The 21,725-nt window shown below is 49.1% G+C and overlaps 1 protein-coding gene across 1 annotated transcript in view; it reads left to right on the top strand.

Moving 5' to 3' along the window:
- Positions 1–12,428: 12,428 nt before the first annotated feature.
- The window catches only part of sema3aa (sema domain, immunoglobulin domain (Ig), short basic domain, secreted, (semaphorin) 3Aa), a 30,837-nt gene continuing 21,540 nt past the window's right edge, over positions 12,429–21,725 (top strand). Inside the window, exon 1 of the mRNA XM_076030129.1 lies at positions 12,429–13,046. Coding sequence (XP_075886244.1) covers positions 12,941–13,046 — 106 coding nt within the window. The 5' untranslated portion in view covers positions 12,429–12,940. The remainder of the gene's footprint in view (positions 13,047–21,725) is intronic.

The following is a 21,725-nucleotide window of genomic DNA, read 5'->3' as shown; positions in this document are numbered from 1 at the left end:
TCACGGCGGCGTCAGAAGCCCGGCCAGATTAGAGCAGCGGAATCCACCCAAAACAAGCGCGCCGTGGGCGGAGGGATAATCCCGAGCACCAAAACATCAGAGGAGCACGGTGGAGGACGACCACTCGGCCCATCATCCGACAAGAATCCACCCCGGAGAAAAACGCGGAGGGGAGGCGGGGAGGGGGGGGCAGCATCATTGTCCGACCTCTTTCTGGCACACGGAAAAAAACAGGATGTGATGACTTTTGTGACCGCCTTTGAAACTTGTGGAGCAAACAGTGGCCGCATTTGTTTCAAAGTCCTCGGCCGCGGCCGCCACTTTTGGTTTTGCCGGCTTTGTCGAAGCTGGGAGCTCCGGGCTCGAGGGCATCTGGCAAAAACACGGCAGTCCAGTCCGGGAAGGGAGAAGTGCTCGTCTGACACAGAGCTCGGCTTTGTGTTCGTTCAGGTGACTGATGTGGTTTGTCGCCGCGTCACGAAAGATCCTGTTTCAATACACAACTGGGCCACCTTAAAGCAGTGGTTCTCAGACTTTGTCTGTCATGGCCCCCTTAGGAGAAAGAACATTTTTCAACTTTATTGAAACGACATTAAAAACATTTCTCTCACCTGCTTTCGTCATTTCTTTCAACATTTATTTCACTTTTCTCTTCGTCATTTAGGTTGTGCAAATAAACAACAGCAAACCCCACCTCATGTTTCGCGCCTCCCCCGACATGACTCTGCGCCCCCCGGTGGGGGGTGGGGGGTCGGGGGCGGGGAGCCCGCCACCCACTTTTAGAAACACTGCCTTAAAGGAAAACAAGGATCCAGATTTCAGATTATTTGCAGCAAAAACCGAAGCAAACCTAACCGGCGCTGACTCGCCCACAATGCAGATGAAGGTAGAAAAAGATCTAAGGAATATATTTTCAAAATACTATTATGAGTGTCCAGAAGATACACACGAAGTCTAATGTGATTTACACCTGTGATGCTAGCACCATGTTTTTCATCCAAAGTTAGTATTGGCTTACACACCTGCCACAAACGCAGGAGAGAAACATGAACGTGCTCCTCGCCAAGAGGTTACAGTGGCCACGACTGCAGCGTTTGGTCTCTTGTCACGCTAGCTGCATTCACACTACCGTTAGAATGGCACAAAACCTAAATATCGCAATAAAGAAACTGGAAACACCTTAACTTCGAAAGACCTCTCATATGTCGCTGAAAGGTTTTGACGCTCTCATGAGGTGGTTTTTCAGACGTATCCATATGGAGGTGTATTGCAAAAGTGTCACTTTATTTACACATCCACGGACGTGACGTACGGGGTCACGTGACCAGTTCACTTCAAGTGAAAATGGCCGGTCGGAGGAGGAGATGGAATACATACTACAAGTTATCAAAAAGAAAAATTTAACAACCATTCTTGAATTACAGCTTATCCACTTCACACATTCAGCGCAAACACCTGCAAATCGCAATTGTTCTTTGTCAAATTTTTAGAAATAGCGCTTTCATTTTGCAAAAACACAGCTACTGTCGCACAAGGACTTAACACAAGGATCCTGTAATTTTCCTTTTATCATCAACAACGAACCAATTCACCGCACAGACACCCTCCTCCTCCTCTTCCTCCTCTCCCTCCTCCCTCTCCTCCTCGACTCATGCGCGCCATCGGGCCACCGCGGCACAATGCACGTGTCATTCCGAGGCGCAGGCCGTGAGTGTCAGAAGAATGCATGCCGCCCTGCCACCCCCCCACTCCCCCACCCAGTTCTCACCAGCAGGACCAGAGGCTGTTTTCATAGCTGCAGCTCTGTTGCGTCACTTCCCCCCCGAGACATGACTGACGGGTCAGAGGGAGAAGAATGAGACTGATCCTGTGCCAGACAGTCTCAGCTGGAGGCCACCATCCAACCATCCATCCAGGCCATTTATTTATTTATTAATAGTCCTCCACCCTCCTTCTTCTCCTTCTCCTCCTCCTCACACCGTCCGCACTGCCGGCATTTATTTCTGGACGTGCGCTGATAACAGAATTTTCGGGGGAAAGAGTCCAAGCAGGCTGCCCGTCCGTCAGCGAGTGCCGTTTTCCATAGAAATAAATCCTCATTTGTGAAGACGAGTGATGGAACAAACCACAGCTTGATAATTTCCCCCCGCCCCCTTTTTTTTTTGTTTTGCTGTCTGGTTTGTTTGCTTGTCTCCTAATTTGCCAGATGCCAGGCGGCTTTTCAGAATCCCGCTCCCGATTTTCTCTGCAAAAGGCCCCAGATGGACTGTGGCGTGCCGGTCGAGCGCTGCGCACAAATGACACACTGACTTATTTATTTTTAACAAGGCTGCTGACATTTATATTCTCCTCCTCCTCTTTCTTGCTCTGTGGAGGAGGAGGAAGAGGAGGAGAGGAGAGGAGAGGAAAAAAAAAAAAGCTTCACAGTCATTCTTCTTGATCTTTCGTCTTGTCCTCGAAGCTCGGTCTTTTACGGGCATTTATTAAAATACGGTAAAGAGTAATGGGGTGTTTCATTTGCCATAATGAAACCTAGTCGCCCTGCGGACGACGCTTTGACTCCATCTGTTTGGTGGTTTAACGGACCGGGCCGAGCGGCAGGGGGAGGAGTTTCTTTTTTTTTTACGTTTCGCTGGATGAAAGTTGGTGGAGTTTGACGGGTAGCTGCAAGTTCAAAGGTGGATTCGGTCTCTACGACCTTTGTTGCTTTGGGGACATAAAAGTTTAATCAGAAACCACGGGAAGGAATGGTCCGAATGCATGGAATACGCAGGACTTGCAAATGTTGCGAAAATATAATATCTAATATCTGAATAATTTATGTTTTGTACTTTAGGTAATGTTAGATGGAAAATCTAAGCCTGATCTGTCCTGGTTTCTGCCAACCCTCTTATTTCCATCCACTCGTTTCCCTGCTAACTGACCTAGAAGAGAAAACTATAGATTGCCGTTGTAGTAGTAGTACTAGTAGTAGTAGTAGACCAGAGGACTTGCAAACATATTACATGCGTAGATTTTATCGAACTTGTGCTAAGCGTACACCAACTTTAAAATGTCGATTATACACCTTAGCTGGCCTGCTAATGCAATAATTCTGCTACAGTGCCAGGAGTGGGTTTTGTTAAGGGCATCGAGTGTAAAACACTTGAATTTGCAGTTACCCCAATCATATTTTCACCTCCTCAGTGCAAAAGCACACTCAAAACACAAAGTAGTTTTTGCAGAGATATGCAGTTTCATCTCATAAGAAACACATTTACCAGGGAATCCTTCCTGCCATGAGATTATTCACTAGAAACTAACGGGAGCTGTTTTTTCCCCCTCTGTTCTGTTTTATCCCTGTTTTTTACCCGCTGTCATGCCCGCCGCTAATAGCCGGCCAAGTCTGGGAGATAATTGGTCGCCTCTCAGGAGTTTTTAATGGAGCCGCTCTGATGGAGTCATTTAGTCGCACCTCCCCGGATTTCATCACCTCCGTCCGTCAATTACGGCTGATTTACAAGGCAGTCTGAGGCAGAGGGAATGTGAGGCATCAATTTGAGAGCGGGCGATTACGCCGGGACGTATCACTCGCCCTCGTGGCAGGATGCCCTTCAATTATCCCCCCGCCGTTGGAGTGGAGTGAAACCGTTCCAGTCATTCACTCACTCACTCACTCACTCACTCACTCACCTCACTCCCCTTGCCGGGGGCGACCAAGTAACACGCACGGGCAGGGTAGGTTACCAAACTTCTATACATTTGAAGCACCAACTGAAATTCTTCGATCCTGTGGAATATCGAAAAATGAATTATTTTTCGGTGCTGAACATCAATATCCAAAACAGTAAATCTTAACGTCTGAGAGTCTGGTTTGAATGACCAGTAAAATGTAAAATGAAAGTTTTATAAGGGCTCTAATTGCAATGCAACTTTAGCGTTCAAATCGGTTTTAAAGTATTTGGTATGAAAAAAAAAAAGTATGGTCCAGGAACCAATATCGAAACTGGCTTCAAATCAAATCAAAAGATTTTGAATAGTACCCAGCCCTTGTGTGCGTGTGTTTTGTGTTGTTGTTTTTTTTTGTTGCTCTGGGGCCATTGTGCCATCGCACAGGTGCGGCTCATCGCTCAGCGAGCCCCGCCCCTTTTCAGGAGCCCTGTTGACACAGATGGTTTGTGTTCACCCAAGGCCTTATATGAAACACCGTAAAGCTGCGAGCGCTCTGTCCGAGTGAACCCAGTACATTACGGCATTTTTTCTCCCCTCGAGGTTGCGTGACGGACGCCGGGGGTCTCGTAAAATAAAGTTGTGGTGCAACAGACGCCCCCTCGGAGGTTCGGGAGGTTGCCGGGAGTTCACCGAGGTTGCGACACGAGCTTGGATCGTTTTAAACTGATAATATTATGCTAATGGCTTGGAGACGGGGCCAGGAAAATAAATAAGAGGGGTAATGATGTTGTTGAAGAGGGCCGGCACCGCCCGCTCCGTTACTCTCTTGATGACTTTTCTGGGTCTTTTATCTGAAAGGAAAACAGCGTCCGGTAATGAGAGGTGATGAGTTTTCTCTTTTTTTTTCTTTGTTTTTTTTTTTTTTTCTTTCTCGGTGCCAGTCGAGTTAGGGCCCGCCGCATATCAGCGATGAGTTTGGCCCTGATAAAACACAGGAGGGTTTTCTGCCTGGCCGTATTCGCACAGCTGGGCCCAATCACGGCGGCGGCCCGCATGAGTCACCCGCCACGCCACAACCCATCCAGTACATTGAGGAGACATTTACCAACCGGGGCTCGCCCTTAAGGAAAAAAAAAAAAAAAAGGAAAAAAAAACAACAAAAAGCAAAAGTGCGCTTTCGGCTCGGTCGACCCGGTAGCTCACGTTTGCGAATCACATGGTTGCCATCAATGTTGGTTCCACTTTGAAAAAAAATAAAACCGCTCATTCATCGTCCTTGTATCACTTTACCTGGTGAGCTTCATGTTATTTTTAGAGATGTTTCATAAAACGTCCTCTTCCACACCCCGGACGCCGCAATAACGCCGCCTGCCCTCCCCTCTTTTCCCGGTAAAACGCTGCAAATAATAAAAGAGATGAAAGGCGATAGTGCGGTGTTGTGTTTAGCCAATATTCCAGGAATGACGAGTGGCCGAGGAGCGTTTTCCCTCCCCGCTGCTAAAGATAAAGCCTCTCTTTTTTCTTTTTTCTGAATGTGAGGACACCTGATAGCTGTGAAGGTTTAGGACTTTGTCTCATCGTCGGCGAACAGTGAAGCAGCGTCAACACAGAATTTATTTAGCCCTCTGTTTGCAGTCTGCTGACACACAAAACCATCAACGATGAAGTACCTAATAACTGATTTTTGGCAGTTGAGGCGCTATTCAAAGCTCATCACATTTTTATTACTATGTTTTTGTCCTGTCACTAGTGCTGCAGCATTATAAATAAATGGAACAAAGCTCTGCAGAAAACAGTCTGTTAAGCCCTCTGTTTACAGCCTGCAGGGGAAAAAAAATTGTTTCACTTCTTGCTCACACCAACGCCTTGGTTGGACCAAACAGAAGTATAAAAGGAATCATATCAGGGCGGAGCTCACACCTGACCGGTGTTGTCGCCAATCTGGGGTAGACCTTGGTGCCTTCAGTGACATCACAAAGGGCTTTTTTTTCTCCATAGCTTTCTGTAAAAAATTGTCAAATGAGTAATATTTTTTTTAGATTGGATTTTGCACAATATCTTGGGATCTTGCAAAGTTTTTCTCATCTAATCTTAGCAAGCAGTGGAAGACAATGAGTGTGAGTCAGTGTGAAACGACACAATAATCATGTGTCCAGCTGTGCAGCTCCTCCCTGAACAACATTGCTGTGTATTCTGTTACATCTCCACCCTAAAAGCCGACGCCCATCAGGAGATAGAGTTGAGTTCCTCTGCTGACATCTTTGCCTCCATTTCAATAGATGGAGGAGAAAATTAGCAGTTTTTTTTTTCAGGGCCTCACAGATTTTTGGAAGTCGGCGGGTTAGTTTTACACGTTTCACAAGTGTGTAAATATTTAGGAGGAGAGCGCGAGGCCACGTCGCTGCTCCTGTTCCCTCTGTCGGTCGCAGAAACATTGCGAGGGAACGTCTTCCCTGCCAGCGGTGATTTACGGAGAGCGTCCCTCCGTCTGCAGCCTGGATCGTGTGACACAGACACGGCCGACGTACACGATGTTTGCCGCCACGAGCGGGAGGTGTCACTGTGCATTGAGGCTCGGGCATAACTTGATCTGTGTGGAACATGACGGCGACAAACGGCCTCCCAGCCCGTCTTTGAGGTGCCCGTCCCGGATCTCCGGTTACCGCAGACGTCCGGGATGTGAGCAGGAGCAGAAACCTCCTCTGACACTGCGGCTTGAGCAGATTATGGATAATTTCAACGGATGAACAGCAGTGCAAACTGCCTTTCATCAGTCGTCACTCTCATGGCAAAAATCTAAACTTAAACTCAAAATCACAATTTATGCCTGTATGAACAAAAATAAATTACAGTTGAAGGACTGAAATAATGGAAAGACAGAAAGAGGTACGAAGCAAAATAGTGACCTTTGTTTCCAGCGATATGTCATGCAGCAGTCGGTCGTGTTTTATTTTAAGCAACCGCTGTCAACAGGGTGTGTAAAACTTTATTGCTCTTTATGGCCGTAAATACCGCCTGTCATCACGGCCGACGGAAAAAAAATTCTCCCTTCGATCTCGCGAGATATTGAGCTGTTTGGTTTTGTTTATCACCGCTTATGCTAACAAGGGTTAAAACCCGCCGAATGCATTCATGAGGGAGATTCCAGGAAGTGGTTCCTCCATTTTCAGCTCCTTGTCCTTGAATCAGATGATCCATTAGCCCCAAAGTCCACGATGTGAAAATAAAAAGAAATTTGCTCGTATTTAGACAACATTAAAGGTGTCGTTTTATGCAAAGTTAACTTAATTAGTGTCTCTGGCCTGTGAAACAAAGAAAGTCGACACTTTAATTCTTTTGCTTGGTTCACTTTTCTAGAAAATTAGCAAAACCACTCAGTGCTATAACAAAAAAAGATCCCTTTATGATGTCATGAAAAGTGCTGCCACTTCATCCTCGTTTTCTTTTAGCCGTCACCCAAAAAAGCAAATGTTTTTCCTGCAGGCTGTGAACAGAGGGCTAAATGTGTTGCGAGAGATTTATGTGGTGCGAGCTTTGAGAAGTTCAGACACAACGATGAGGTAGAACATTGATCTCCATCCCAGCAAGGCCCTACGTAACTCCCTCTCTCTTTCTGATTCCCCCTCCCCCCGCTAACAGATCCTCATTTTAAGGCTCCACCTTGTTTCTGTGATATGTTAATGGCCTTTGAGGGATCACTCGGAGCTCCCTTTCAACATGGTCTGGGGGAGAAGGATGAGAGGGAAATCAGATTTCTTGGGGGGGGGGGGGTAATGAGCCCCGGCATTTACATATACATGCTATTCGCAAAAGCCAATCCTCCGGCTCCGGGGATTAGATCACGCCCCCTTCCAGCTTGTTTCATGCTCTCTATTGGCTCTTTTTACGCCTGAGCGGTACCCCACGACGTGCTGGTCCAACCCTCCTCCCCCCCAAAAAAGAAAACCCAAACTCGTTTGGGAAGCTTTCATCTCAAAGCTGGGAGTCGCTCGGCCGTTCATCTAGAACTACAATATTCCCACAAAGTCTCCTACGGGGAGCAGATGACACCTCCCCCGTTGGCGCCGTTGGGCAACAGTTGCTGGTCAGCCGGGCCGTCCTCGGCCTCCTCCGCTCGGACGTCAGTGGCGAGTCACTGCGGGAAAAGCGTCAGATTTGATGAATCACCGTTTTTTTGCGTGTCGCTCGGACTTCCTCCTCTTCCTGTAAACTGCCTCTCCTCTCTCTCGACACATCTGCGCGTGCAAACGTCATCAGCGATGATGAATACATACACACCACTTCCCATCATCACGACAGATGTTCCAGTGCTCCCATGTGTGTGACTGTTTTTCTTTTTTTTTTGCCTTTTCTCCCATGGTGCAATTTGCTTCCACTTTTGTTTATTTACCCTCCTGCTGCTTCGAGTGGATCAGGAAGCTGCGTGCACGGAGCCGGCGGGTGCACGCAGGTGGAAGGTCCTTGGCTAAAAGAGATTAACCCCCCCCCCCCGTCCCCGTCCCCAACCTCCGCTGTTCTGTCATGCACACGATGGGGTCCTTTTACCCTCCCATTGTAAGGCCGGAGGATGACCCCTGACCTTTAGAGAAGTGATGAAACAGAGGGAAACCTCCCATTTCCCTTCGACCGGAGCCTTGATGGCCCTTCGTCTGCTGCAGGGGGACCGTTTTTTAATGAGTTCAGAGGTTGTTTTTTTTTTTCTAAAACGCCATTTGTTTTTGAAGAGGGAAACTCAGGGCAAAAAGAGCAAAGTGGAAACAGAAACAGGTGGAACTGAACTGGACATGTGACCAAATCCAGCGGGGGTGGGGCGTTCTATCACTAGCTGCATTTCCATGACAGTTTTTCCTAAAATAAAAGCGATAGTTCTAAAATTTCAACAAAGTGCAATTGTGATTTGCAGGTGTTTCCATTGAGTGATGTAAAGCGCAAAAGCCGTAATTCTCGGAAAATCTTGTCCCGCAAAAATTCTCATGATTCCCCTAAAATTGCGCAAAACCTAAATATCGCCATAAAAAACGGGTAATGAAAACATCAAAACTTCAAAAAACCACTGGACATGACATAGGGGGTCTCGTGACCACTTCACTTCAAGGGAAAAAGGCGCGTCATGTTTGGACGGAGGAGGAGATGGAATATTTTTTACAAGTAATCAAAGGGAAAAATAAAACAACCGTTCTTGACAGCAAACAAATGTAAACAAACAAAAGCAAACGTAATTCTCGTAAATCTTGGGGGACGAGATTTTACGTGAATTACATCTTATGCGCTTCACACCATTCAATGGAAACCCCTGATATCGCTTTTGTTTTTACGAAAAACTGTAATGACACGCAGCTACTGTGACATATTACAGTTGCATAACTGGTGACACATTAGCTGCTCGTCCCCTATTTTTTTTTTTCTTTTTACAGCCGTCAGTGTCTTGTGAAAAAGTCCAGCGTTGCGCCGTTAACACTCCCACAACTCATTGGCCTCCTCTGTCACGCCCACTGGCAGTGAATGTTGTCATTACTGCGTCATACCGGTGTACCTTTGGCTTCTGAAAAACCTCTGCCCGGCCTGGTTCAGCAGACAAAGCCCACTACCTGCTACCGTTCTCCCCCCTAACCGCCCCCCCGCCCCGCCAAACTCCCATTTCCTCCCTGCTCGTCCACTTGCTGAGTAAGAAGACCAAGCCCTGACCTGACCTCCTGTCACCGGCAGCAGGAAGGGGCGTTTTGGCTGCTGAGGAACCGGCGAGGAAAGAAGGAAGTGATGATGGCTGTTCCCTGCCTTGAACTTTTCCTGTGTCATTTTCTGCAGAGTTTCGCTGCTGCCGGATCGGCGTTTGGTGGCGGCTGCGTCAAAAGGCGGAGGTGGGGAAGTTGGAAGGGCATCGTGGGTGAAGTCCGGCAGGGTGGGACGTTTTCCGATGTTCCCCGTAAAACAGACGTGTGTCACGTTACCGTAATCATTTTCTGGCCCTTACGCATGCACGCGCACACACACTCACACAGGACGTTAACAGCACCTCCCATAGCGCCGGGATGAAGACACACTGTCATATCAGTAACAGCACATTGACACTTATGCCACAAAACCACACACACACATGCGGTGTGCTCATAAGCAGGGTGTCCTGTGTCCCTACCGTCCTCTATTTTTACCTCCAGGCGCTGAAAGCTCCTCGTCAATGTGCGTCTCACTCGTCCGGCCAGCTCCGTGTCACCGTTTATTAAGCTGTCGTTACTCAGAGCCGCCCGCCCGCCGCCGCCTGCCGCCCTCGGTCCTCTGCCCGTAGGTGTCACAAATAGATCGGGCCGGACCTGCCTTAAAAGAGGTGCGAGAGTGAGATCGATGCCGCCGAGGACACCATTAGTTTGGCTGATGCAGATAAATGCCTGTGGCAGGAGGTGGGGGCGGAGGGGTCAGAGGGTGGGTGTGTAGGGGTCGATGGAGAGTGCTGCGGATGAGAGGAAGGAAGGCCACTCTCATGTCCGTCCGCACATCTTTTTGTTTGGGGTAAATAGCCAAAAAGGCTTCTCTCGCTCTTTCTCTCTCTCCTTGTCTCTCTCTCTCTCCCTCTCTCTCTCTCTTTAGTGTGGCAGCAGGGTTGATGAGATACGAGGAGGTGTTGGCCGATATGGTGCTGCTAGTGAATGTCTGCGGTGAAGCAGACGTGTCGGACAGATGTAGGCCGGGCTGCAGATTTACAAAAGGTTCTGGTGGAGAGGCTGCAGGTGGAAAGACGGAGGACTAAAGGTTAAACTTGGCAAAAAGACTCAGAGTGACGTGACACAGTAAGCAGGGCTCTTTTGAATATTATTTTGTTTTACTGCAACAGTTTTAAATCAATAAGTGGCCTCGGGAATCAGTCAAAGCGCTGACAAAAACATGTTTTTCATGGAGGTGACTTGAGAGGAGTTACAGAGAGAAAGTGTATATTATTTGCCACACTCCTCTTCGCTCGATGCCCATGTCTCACCAAACGTTTTCAGTTTTAAGATTTTTATTTTTCATTCAGGACTCTTCAGTAATTTGGTCATAAGTCGTTATGTGTTTTGTGTGACAAAAAAAACAAACATGAATACATTTAAATTAAGATGTAATTATTCTTAGGAGAATCTTTGAAAGTGCGTTGCAGGCTGAGTGGAGGTGCCAGGCTGAGAGCCGCTCCGCTGGCGGCCAGTCCTCTCAGGATGTTGTCTTTAGTGTCCCGAGGTGTGTGAGTCCACACATCAGCACCCGTGTTTATCAAAGCTTTTATCACCTCGCCGCCGCTGTGTCACCCTCTGGAAAGAGGAAGCAGGACGCGGCGCGCTCGCACACAAACACCTGCAGGGGTCCTGGAAGGTGGGTGGTGGCGGGGGTGAACGATTTAAGCAGATCCAGGATCCGTCCCAGACTGTAAAAGGTTCAATTTCAGCAGATGTTTTCCTGCAGTTTCTGCTCTGCAAAAGAGATGCAGCGTGGGAAAGAAAAAAAACTAAACAAAAACAAAAAGAAACACTTTACGTATTTTGCAGGGAATATTGCTCATATCTGGAAAAAAAACACTTTCTGGATAAATATCCTGCTGGCTAAAGACAACAAATATGTGAAATGAGTATCGGGGCTATTTTAACTGGAGGCAGACGTCCTCGTGGAGGAGCTGCTCAGTCTATATGATACGGCTGTTATGGAAATCAGACACTGTTGTTCCGTCTTTTTCCAGCCCTGATTTATCTCTCCCAAAACTTTTTTTTTTCCCCCAGTGGAATGTGAATGTTTTTCCTCACCCGCTTACATCCGGCCCACCTTGTTTCCATCTCTTTTCCGTCCCTGACACACCAATGAAATATCATTAATGCCTTTCAGATTTGTATGAAGAAACAGTTCTTTATTCTTGGGAAAAATAATCCAAAATGTCTTCAGGGTTTTTCTTGCTTGCTTTGAAATTACATAAACGCCCCTTCTGATCATTGGGAGCAGACTCAGCTGCAGCTTGAGTGATTAAATGAGGCGAAATAGTATAACTTTGTTGCTTTTATCAAACTGCCAAATAAAAACAAGAAAGCATATACCATATGAACTAAAAGTTAACGATAACAGAGAATTAGAATCTATTTGAAAGCAACTTAAAACAGATTCCAATAACTCTGGATTTGTCTTTTTTTTCAACATTAAAGGGCCAGTGTGTGGGGATTAGCACCCTCTAATGGTCAGAAGGCATACTGCAAACAACATTGCACCAGTGAAAATTAGCAAATGAAAACACAGCTGTTGTTTTTTTTTAAGTGACATTAACTAAAAATATCAGATGTATTTTTTGATGCTATTTTATGTCAGTAGATTCCTTCAAATGTTCCACAGTGGCCATTCAAATATCATATTGTTATTCAATTTAACTTAATTTGAACGAAAATGATCATTTGATTTGAGTTCTATAAACTTTTCAGACAACAACCTGCTCATCAGCTCATTTTGTCTTTTCTCCTTGCGGAGTCAAAGTGAAAGATACATGTTTTTTTTTTGTTTTGTTTTTTAAAAGGTTTTTATTGTCATTATTGGTAAAGTTTCATATAAAAGGGGATGCAGGCAGCAGTGAAGTCCGACGATCTGCTGCTCTCACGTCCTCGCGCTTCCCCTCCCACCCTCCCTCTCTCTTTCTCTCTCTCTCTCTCTCTCTCTCCCTCCTCGCTCGCTCGCTCACTCAGCTGCTCTCTCTCCCCTCCCCGCTCTTCCCATGGCTGTCGTATCTCTCTCTTTCTCTCTCTCTCTCTCTCTCTCTCTCTCTCCCACTCGCGCTCCCTCTGTCTCTCCCAGCCGCCTCTCGCAGTCTGGTGGAGCCGCACGCGGGGATTAGAGGGTTTGCCGTGAGTTGTCTTGCTCACACAGGAGGAAGAGGAAGAAGCTGGAGGAGACGCCCACAGAAAGAGATATAAAACCTGCTGGGAGGTCGGATGAGATGCACCTTTGATTTAAAAAAAAGGGGGGGGGAAAGGAGCTTGAGGTTGCTGCGGCGGCTTCACCTGAGCCGGAGCTGAGAGCAGAGCAGGGAGCAGCTGGGACCTCGGAGAGCCATGTGAGCGGCAGAAGTCCACCTCACAGTCTGGACTGAAGAGCACAACTAGGATTTATAACCCTCCTCTCTCTCTCATACACACACACACACACACACACACACACACACTCACACTCACACTCACACTCGCACACACACTCACACGCTGCCCGGACCGTCTACTTTGCTTGGAGTGGGACCCTCTGGCTGGCTGGGCTGGCTGGCCGCTGCCCCCAGCCGCCCGCAGGTCGCAGCAGCTCCGCCATGGATTACCTGTTTGGGATTGTAGTGCTGCTGTGCGGGACGGTGGCGCCGTGCAGGGGCGGCCCACCGCGCCACGACGTTCCCAGGCTGAAGCTGACCTACAGAGGTGAGTCCACTCTAACCCCCACCACCATCACCACCACCACCACTCCAACCCCACCGCCTGCCCTGGGTTAGAAGGAGAGAAAAGACACGGCAGCGCCGGTGCTTTTAGCCGAGCTCGTCCTGCCCGGAGCTGCTTCTCCCTCTTTTATGCCCACCATCTCTTTTCTTTTTTTTTTTCTATTTCTTTGAATTCATTCATTTCTGTATTTATTCATTCATTTATTTATTTATTTCCCCCGGCCTCTCTCTGCTGTCCCCTTCTGCATCCCGCATCGGCGGGCAGCATCTGACTGCACCTTCGTGCCCGTCTCTCTCTCTCTCTCTCTCTCTCTCTCACTCTCTCTCTCTCGCAGTTCACTCTTCCTCTGCCAGATTGGTTCCATATGCCAAGCTGAAGGGCCCTTTCGCCCCGGAGTTAAATGTATACATTGGCCCTCGTGCCCGTTTTTTTCCCCTTCCTCCCACTGCCTGTGCTGTACCTTTCCCCTCTGCTCTGCTAAGTGCTTTAAACTGGCACTGCCTCTGTTTTAATGGCTCCCGGCCCAACAGAGAGAGAGAGAGGGAAAAAAAGAAAGAAAATGAAAAAGAAATTCACTTTGGGTCATGACATGGAACGTTTAATTTTTTTGAGTTTTTCTGCAGACTTCTCATTAGCATGTCCCGACTGGGGGAGTTTTGCCGTAGATTCCGTGAGTGTGCGGGGCAGTTGAGTGCGCTGGCACCGGCGGTGGGAGTCTCGTGGCCTTTTTTAAACGTGCCCGTGTAAGTTTTTCGACGTGCACGGCAAACATGTTATTCTCCCTCCCTGTGTGTTATTTTGAGGGGAGACTGCGGAGCGCCGTTTCTATCCTCCTCCTCCTCTTCGCCTCGCTCTCTGTCTGGTCTCCTCTCTCACACCCGGCACTAAATCAGGCTCTTTGTAATAGCAGACTTTTCATCTTGGCTCAAAATAACCGGCAACATTTTTCTCATATTTTGAGGGATGTGTTTTCTCTCTCGCTCCCTCCTTCCTTCTTTTTAATGTGAGTGAAGGAGGCTATTATGGTTCTTTGTCCTCCAACATGACTTAAAGTACATGCCTGGGAACGAATGCGGTGCGTGACCCTCTTCTGCCTTCTCCCGACTGTCAAACGTGTCCCTGGGAACGAGGATGACTTGGCGTCAACTGAGAAGACGAAGGTGTGGCCGGCGGCCTGCCAGTGCGCCTCTCCTCCTCTTCCTCCTCCTCCTCCTCTTCCTCCACCCCGACTCTGTGCCGAGCGAGAGCCTGGGAGTCCTGGCGAAAGGAGGGGGGTGGGCGACAGCGGCGGCAATGTTTGTCACTCTCATTCATTTTCTATCTATAGCCCAGACGCCGGCCGCAGCGTGTGTTTAGAGGGCGGACCATGTGACGTCCTTCATTCTATAGACGGAGGTGCAACTTGTAATTTCAGACTGTATTTTGCTTTTATCGCCCCGGGCCGTCCGTCCGGCCAGCCGAGCCTGAAGCATCGGCTGAGTCGCTTTATGTTGTTTGCGTGGCCCCCATCGTGCCCCCCCCACACACACACACACACACACACACACACACACACACACACGCACCGACCACCAGCAGGACTGGAGAGAAAATCTGGAAGGGATCATGCTTGAACTTACCTGCTTCCCCGCCGTCCCCGGGGCTCCATCATGTCAGCTCACACCGCCCCTCCACCGAGGCCCGGTGGGAAAACGACCCCCCCCCTCCTCCATCCAAGGCTGACAAGTGAGCAACACGCTGCCGGCCAACAGCACGAGACGGGAGACGCGGCAGTGGGAATACGCCGAGGGCGCCTGAGCGCCTCCTTTGTTGCTCGCTTTGCGCCGAACCTTCCTCGCCACCACCACGTTTCTCTGGCGTGAGGACCCGCACGCCTTCCTCCGTCTCTCGGGGATTGGACTGTAAACGCGGCGTCGCGCTGTGTGGAGTAATTAGACACCTGGGTGGCGCGACGTCGCAGGCGCACGCACACGGCGCCAAGTCATTGTTCGCCTCTTAATTTATGTGCGATGGCAAAATGAGGTGCGCGCCCGCTGCATTTTTGTGTTTCACGCGCACGTCTGGAGGTGTGAAGGAAGCCGAGGGTGCCATCGTTTGTCTCTCAGGCGCCAAAGTGAAATTTGAAGATTGTTTGCCTGATGGAGTTTTGTCAATTTTTGAAATAACGCTACATAAAGTGCAAGAGTTTTCGATGCTAGCATCTGTAAAGGTGGTTTGTAAAGGTAGTGGTAACAGTTTCATTGCAATTGCATGTCACAGAGTTGTGTGGGTGGTCAATGAGGAAGCTGAGATATTTTTTCTATTTACTGGATTATTTGACTTGAAACAGCAGAGAACTACAGTTTTGTGTGTGTGTGTGTGTGTGTGTGTGTGTGTGTGTGTGTGTGTGTTTGTGCGGGTGGAGGGGGGGGGGGGCTTCCAAAATATTAAACCTGAAATATTGGGAAAATCCCCCACAGACAGACGAGCGAGAGAAAAGAAACCCCTGTAAGAGTGTCGACAGCTCGATGACGGCGAGCGCAGTTGTTACAGTGGAAAACGAAGCTGCCAAAATTCAGAACATCCACCGCAGCGCTTCATGCTTCCTGGAAAGGCTCAACACAAGAGGAGAAAACACTTTTTTTTTGGTCAGTCAGTCAAGAAACGCAGCCGGGTTTCATCAAGCTTGATTTTTTTTTTTGTTTTAGCACAAATGTGCCGAGGAAGCCGGTGTGTCCCAGTCCCGCAGGTGCCTCATGGCCCTCTGGATGCCTGTCGGTGGAAGGAGGGGTAAAATTTCCACTTAACAGCCACTCTGCCGTGGACGGAGGGGCAAAGAGGAGGAGGAGGAGGAGGAGGAGGAGGAGGAGGAGGAGGAGGAGGCTGGCAAGTGGTGAAGCACATTTGTGGTTAATGAAGGAAAAAATCTGGCAGACGAGGCAAAAGGAAGGAAGGAAGGACACTTGTTAAGTGACGCGTCAGTCAATCCTCCCCCTCCCCTGTCCTCCCCCCGCACCCGCTCCTTCCACCCAGCGCGGGATAGTAATTAAGACAAATAAACGACATGTAGGAATCCTCCGGGGAAGGACACTCAAAGGAGCTGCTTACTGGCGACGTCCGGGGCCTCCAGTGACCGACCGGCTGCAAGTCGAGTAATTATGAAGCGTACGAGCGAGAGTTTCTGTCAAATCATCACGAAAAACGGATGACGCACCTAACGGCAGTCCTGAGTGGTGGCGGTGGTGGCGCGGGGGGGGGGGCGAAGGATGTTCTTCTGGCGGAAAGGACGAGCGAACGACCTCGCAGCCGAGGCCGTTTGAGAGGCTGAGAAATGGCGGCAGGTAGATAAAATGACCTCTCGCGGGACGGGCGGCGCGGCGAGCGCCGGGTAAATCATTTCCCCAATGGGCCCCCGTCAGACGTCGAGCTGAAAGGATCCGGCGTTGATGGGTGGGGGCAAGGTGGGGGTGCTGCGATCACAGGAGTTAATGATTTTCTCCTCCTTGAGCACTGGAATAGCTCTCACTTTCCTGGTCGGCACTCGTAACTTTAGAAGTGAAGACGCCCGGAGGAAACTCAAGCTCTGCCCCAAGTTAAAATAATCTTGCTGAGCAAGGCTGCGACGGCTCTTGATATCGCAATAGGGTGATTTGGCATCGACGGGGCATCATCGTGAGTAATGTGAAACTTGCAGAGTCATGTCGCCAGAAAAAAGCAGCAAGATGACGTTGACTAGTTTAGAATATAACAAAACTAGAAATATTGTTCCACCTGACCCCACGGATCAATGCGTAGCTCTCACATTCCCTCTTTCATCGCATCCATCAGGAGGAACACTGACCCCTACAGGTCACTTGATGCGCACGCATCCTGCAGGGATGCACAATCTTTGCCACTGCGTGGTTGTCGGAGAATCTGCGCCGTCGCCTCTGCAGCAAAACGTGACCCTGTCGTCGTCGGTCCCTTTACGAGTCCTGAAACATCCAACATCTGGTGGAACAACCCGCTAATTAAGTGCATGGCGCCGCAATTACGGAGCTGATGCCACGGTGGCCGCCCCACGCTGGCTGCTTGGCCGGGTGGGCGGAGCCGAGCCTCCTGAGAAAGAGGCGAAGGATCCGAAAAAACGGGGCTCACAACAAGTCTTCAAAATAGACGCTTGTCTGGGGCACATGATGAAGCTCCGGTACGTGTGAGGGTGCCCAACCTCTTGTCCATCGGTGTCCCTTCCTTCTGCAGGGTGGAGCTGACCCATAAATTCAATGCCATCATGACAATTCGAGGCACGGTACAATTGTATCGCGATACTCCGTTATCCTCAGGATCACAATACGCTGAATATCTTAACGATGTTCACCCTGTTTCACCTCCACAGAGTTGCAGATTTTATCAGTGCAAAGACGCTAGCATGAGATGATGTCTCTTGTAATTACAGGTCGCATGACAGATAAATGCAGCTGTGTGTCAAGACCTTCAAGTGTAATTGAAATTTCCCACAACTTTTCACCTCATTTCTTCCAACTTCCTGCCCCATATCTCTCAGCCAACCAGAACTACTGTAGATGGCAAAGCGTGAGACTCTATGTTACTCGCGAAATTTTCATGCCCTCCTCCTTTGCTTGGTACCTTTCCAGTTCCAACAAACCTCCGGGTGAGTTGTGCCCTCACGCTTTCCTCGCTGCCACGTTCCAAAAGGTGAAAGCCGGAGTTCCGCAGCGGTTTGCCCCCCATGCGACGTCCGAGAGCACGGCATTGCTTCACGCTGACTCACACACCTGACCACATCTAGTGTGTCAAGCTCATATCATCACCAAGGGTGTGTGTGTGTGTGTTTTAATGCCTTGCAAATTGCGCAATGGCTTCAACTGCACACCACAAAGGATCCATTTATAAAGATCTAACAAAATGTTTGCGCAACATTTGCATCCAATGACGCGCGGTGGGCAGCGTGATGATCCGTCTTGCGCTTTATCTGACCTGTCTGTGCACAATATGTGTGCGTATGTTGCGTTTAGTTGTCGCATCGCCCCTGTTTGCGCAGAGATTTTAAGAATGTGCGCGCATTCAACAATTGTGCCCCTTTTTTTTCTCCATATGTGTGCATGAGAAGTGCACGGACACGCACGCGCCTCATTGTGCGTCTGTGTTTGGGGCCTGGGGGTTTGGGTTACAACGCGCCGTGGATCGGCGGACGGCGGGTATGAACGGGTCACTGCCACCTGCTAAGTCTCGTCAGTCACACAGAGGAAGGTTTGCTGCGTTCGGTCCGAGGGAGGAGTCGAGTTACCAACGGCGGGGAACATCTCTGCGGACAGACAGACAGACAGACAGACAGACAGACAGGAAGTGACAAAAGTCGGGAGAGTTGAGCGGGCGATGAGTTTCAGCGGTGTTTTCCCGCCGGGGTTTGTCAATTCCAGCGATTTCGTCCCGACTTCAGCTCGTCGTCGGGCGTCTCGCCTCCTCTCAAAATCCCACGTTTCCATTTTGCCAAATGTGGGAATTTGCAAACGTGAATAAATCCCCCTAAATTAAAAAAAAAAAAACATAATTGCAGCAGCACAAAATCGACTTCCTGAAATACAGTGGCTGCTTTCATTTATCTCGCAGCAGCAGCAGCGACGACGACGACACAACAACAACAAAAAAAACAACTTGTTTCCTCGACAAATAATTGTGTGCCGCTGAGCTCAATCCGTGCATCTGTGCTCCGGCTCATTCCAGCATTTGTCTTTTTTTTTTTCTTTTTCCTCCCTCCCTGCATTGTGGCATCGGTGCGTTGTGGTTTTTTTTTATTTATTTTTTTCCGTCTCGCTGTCACTGTTTGTCCTGGGTGTGCAAGCGCGCTCAGATCTGCTGTGAGCCGTGCCTCATTAATTCCTAATAAAAATCGGCCGCGGCGGCGACGCTCGCTCGCTCGCTGCCGCCTTTGACAGGCGGCGCTAACAGGCGGCGGCTCCAGACACGACCGCGGTAACCACAGCCCGGTCGGTTCTTCCCAGAGTCCATCCATCAGAGCTGCCTGGCCGCCTCGCTGGGTCACCATTGCTGCGATTTGGTGCGCGCCCGGGCTGCACGAGGCCCCGTTTCTGCAACGTTTGCGCGTCTCAAGTTCACGCCCACACGTTTTGCACGTGTATTTGCATTTTTTTTTTTTTTTTTGCATTTTTTTTTTTCTCTGTTCTCCACAGCCTGGTTGCACATATATACGCACACACTTTTAGCAGCAGTGGTGTGTGCCCGTGTGTCTGAGTGTCTGTGTGTATCTGTGTCTGTGTCTGTGTGTGTGTGAGGCCCTTCAGTCGTCTGTGGCGGAAAACCGCTCTCCTGCGGTCCAGCCGTCCAATGGCGGGAGGAGGAGACGCGCGCTAATCAAACGGTTCCGACCGCTCTTTGCTGCTACTCGATTCGCTCTCGTTTTCCGCACCCGGCTTTTTTGCGGTGCGCGTCTCCATTTCCTGTCTCCTCTTTCTCTCTCTTTCACAGCTCTCCTCCTCCCATTGAGCCCTTCCAGCCTCCCGCGCTCCCGCTGCTCTCCCTCCGACTTCCTCTCTTTCTCTCTCTCTCTCTCTCTCTCTCTCTCTCTCTCTCTCTCTCTCTCTCGGGCGAGCAGGAATGCCGCGGCGGTGACAAGTCTAGCATTTGGGTCGGGGAGGAGCGACTGGTGCCGGCCGGCGGGGTTCAACACATACTTAGGCTACTTATATAGATTTGGTGTGGCTGGGCGTGCGGTCACGTTCTGCTTGTTAGGCCCTCTGATACACTCACTGTGGTCGGGCGCGCTCGCATTCATGGGAAAAGTAATATGGCATTTAAATGTCCCGTATGATACAGCACTTGGCTATGAATTATAGGTGTGAGTCACCTCAGCTGAGAAATGGAATATTCACTTTCGACTGTATTAGAAAGTGTGTCATCTGTGTTTGTGTGTGTGTGTGTGTGTGTGTGTGTGTGTGTGTGTGTGCGTGCGTGTGCGTGTGCGTTTGCGAGAGAAGCAGAAAAGCCACATTTCTTTACAACTTCCACTGGGTGAGATTTAGCCCCATCGCGTGGGCAGAAAGGGAGGCTTTTAATGTCAATCCCTGTTTTCGTGAAAACAGAAAAGGCTCTTGAGCAACTTCACTGGACGCGCCTCACACATTAAAGGGAGATTTAGTGCCATCAAAACAACGTCGACGCCGTTGATGCTTTGCTTTTGTGATGCAGCTCTTGACCTCACGTCGGGATGTCAAGGTGGAATCACTGAGCCTGAGGCTGATCAAGGCTGCTGAACAATACAAGCTTAAAGAGTAGACCCGCCCACTATGTTAATTCATTCATTCATTCATTCATTGTCTATACCCGCTTTCTCCTGCACTCAGGCTGGTGGGGGTCTGCTGGAGCCTTACATACTGGTTGCACACTGGACAAGTCCCATTGTGCAAATATAAATGCTAATTGTTAGCAAATGAAAGCACAGAAGCATTTTGCCATTGTTTTTCAGTGTTTATCTGAATAGAAGCATAGATCCCTTTGATGTTTTTTTTACACATGGGTCCTTTAAATTCCACTCCCCGATTCACAAAACGCACAAAAGCTTTCTAATTAACACTAGCGCGCTTCAAGCACGCTCTGTCACTCGGCCGCACCTGAGAGAGTGTAGTTCGACTGTCGCCATGGAAACCAACCCACACCTGCCTGTGTGCTCAGCGCTGAGGAGGAAAAAGAAGAAGAGAGGGGAGGTTAACTTTTCAGGCGGCGCATCGTTGATATCCTTGAGCTTAAGATAATATTTAAAGGCGCTTTGTTAAGCAAAGCGCTGCGCAAATTCCCAACTGCCGCTTCTCCCATTTATTCGGTCCTCTCCTCCTCCTCCTCCTCCTCCTCCTCCACCTCTTCGTCCACCTCCACCGCCTCCTTCCCTCAGCACCTGTGTTTTGTGACCGCAGCTAAAAGGAGACCTCGGCACGCCACACACGCTCAGAAGGGCGGAACAAAAAGGAAAGTATTCACATGTAGGCCAGGTTCATTTTCTCAAGTCGACCTTGTGTGTCAAAAGATAAACATGTGTAATTTCACCTCCTGACACACTGACGAACCGCAGAAACTGCACCTCCAAGTCCTGAATCATGGCAAACGGGCGGGTAACAAAAAAAAAAAACACTTGAGCCAATTCCAGGAAATTAACAACCAAAATGTGTCATTCATGACATTTTTTCCCTGTTTTTTCCTTCCACATTAAATTAAAACCCCCTTTCAAGCCCTCGCTGTAAATGTGTTAACATCACGAGTGCTGCATTAGTTTAGTGGAATATTACACATCTGTTGAGTCTCAGTCAAGTGTTTTCCTCTGTCGGGCTTTTTGTGTTTAATGTCACTCAAGCGCACACGCACGCACGCACGCACGCACACACACACACACACACACACACACACTGGGATAAACATCACTTTAATGCCCTGTCGTCTTCCTTTCACGCCGTTTCATTATTCTGCTTTTGCGGGCTGCGTGGGCGTCTGCGAACGCCTGGCTGTTCCCGAGGACGGGGGAGTGAAGGGTGCTCCACACACAATTGTGCGCTTGAGTTTTGAATGTAACGCGCATGTTTTGTTTGTTTTTTTTTTTGGTTTTTTTGGGGTTTTTTTTATCCTTGGCTTTTAAAAACAGGATGCAGGTTATTTTTCATAATGGAAAGTGGCAGA

Source organism: Nelusetta ayraudi, unplaced genomic scaffold (assembly GCF_046127955.1).
Source record: "Nelusetta ayraudi isolate G7.1 ecotype Tasmania unplaced genomic scaffold, CSIRO-AGI_Nayr_v1 ptg000027l, whole genome shotgun sequence".
Taxonomy (NCBI): Eukaryota; Metazoa; Chordata; class Actinopteri; order Tetraodontiformes; family Monacanthidae; genus Nelusetta; species Nelusetta ayraudi.
This window is presented reverse-complemented; position numbering and strand designations above follow the sequence as displayed.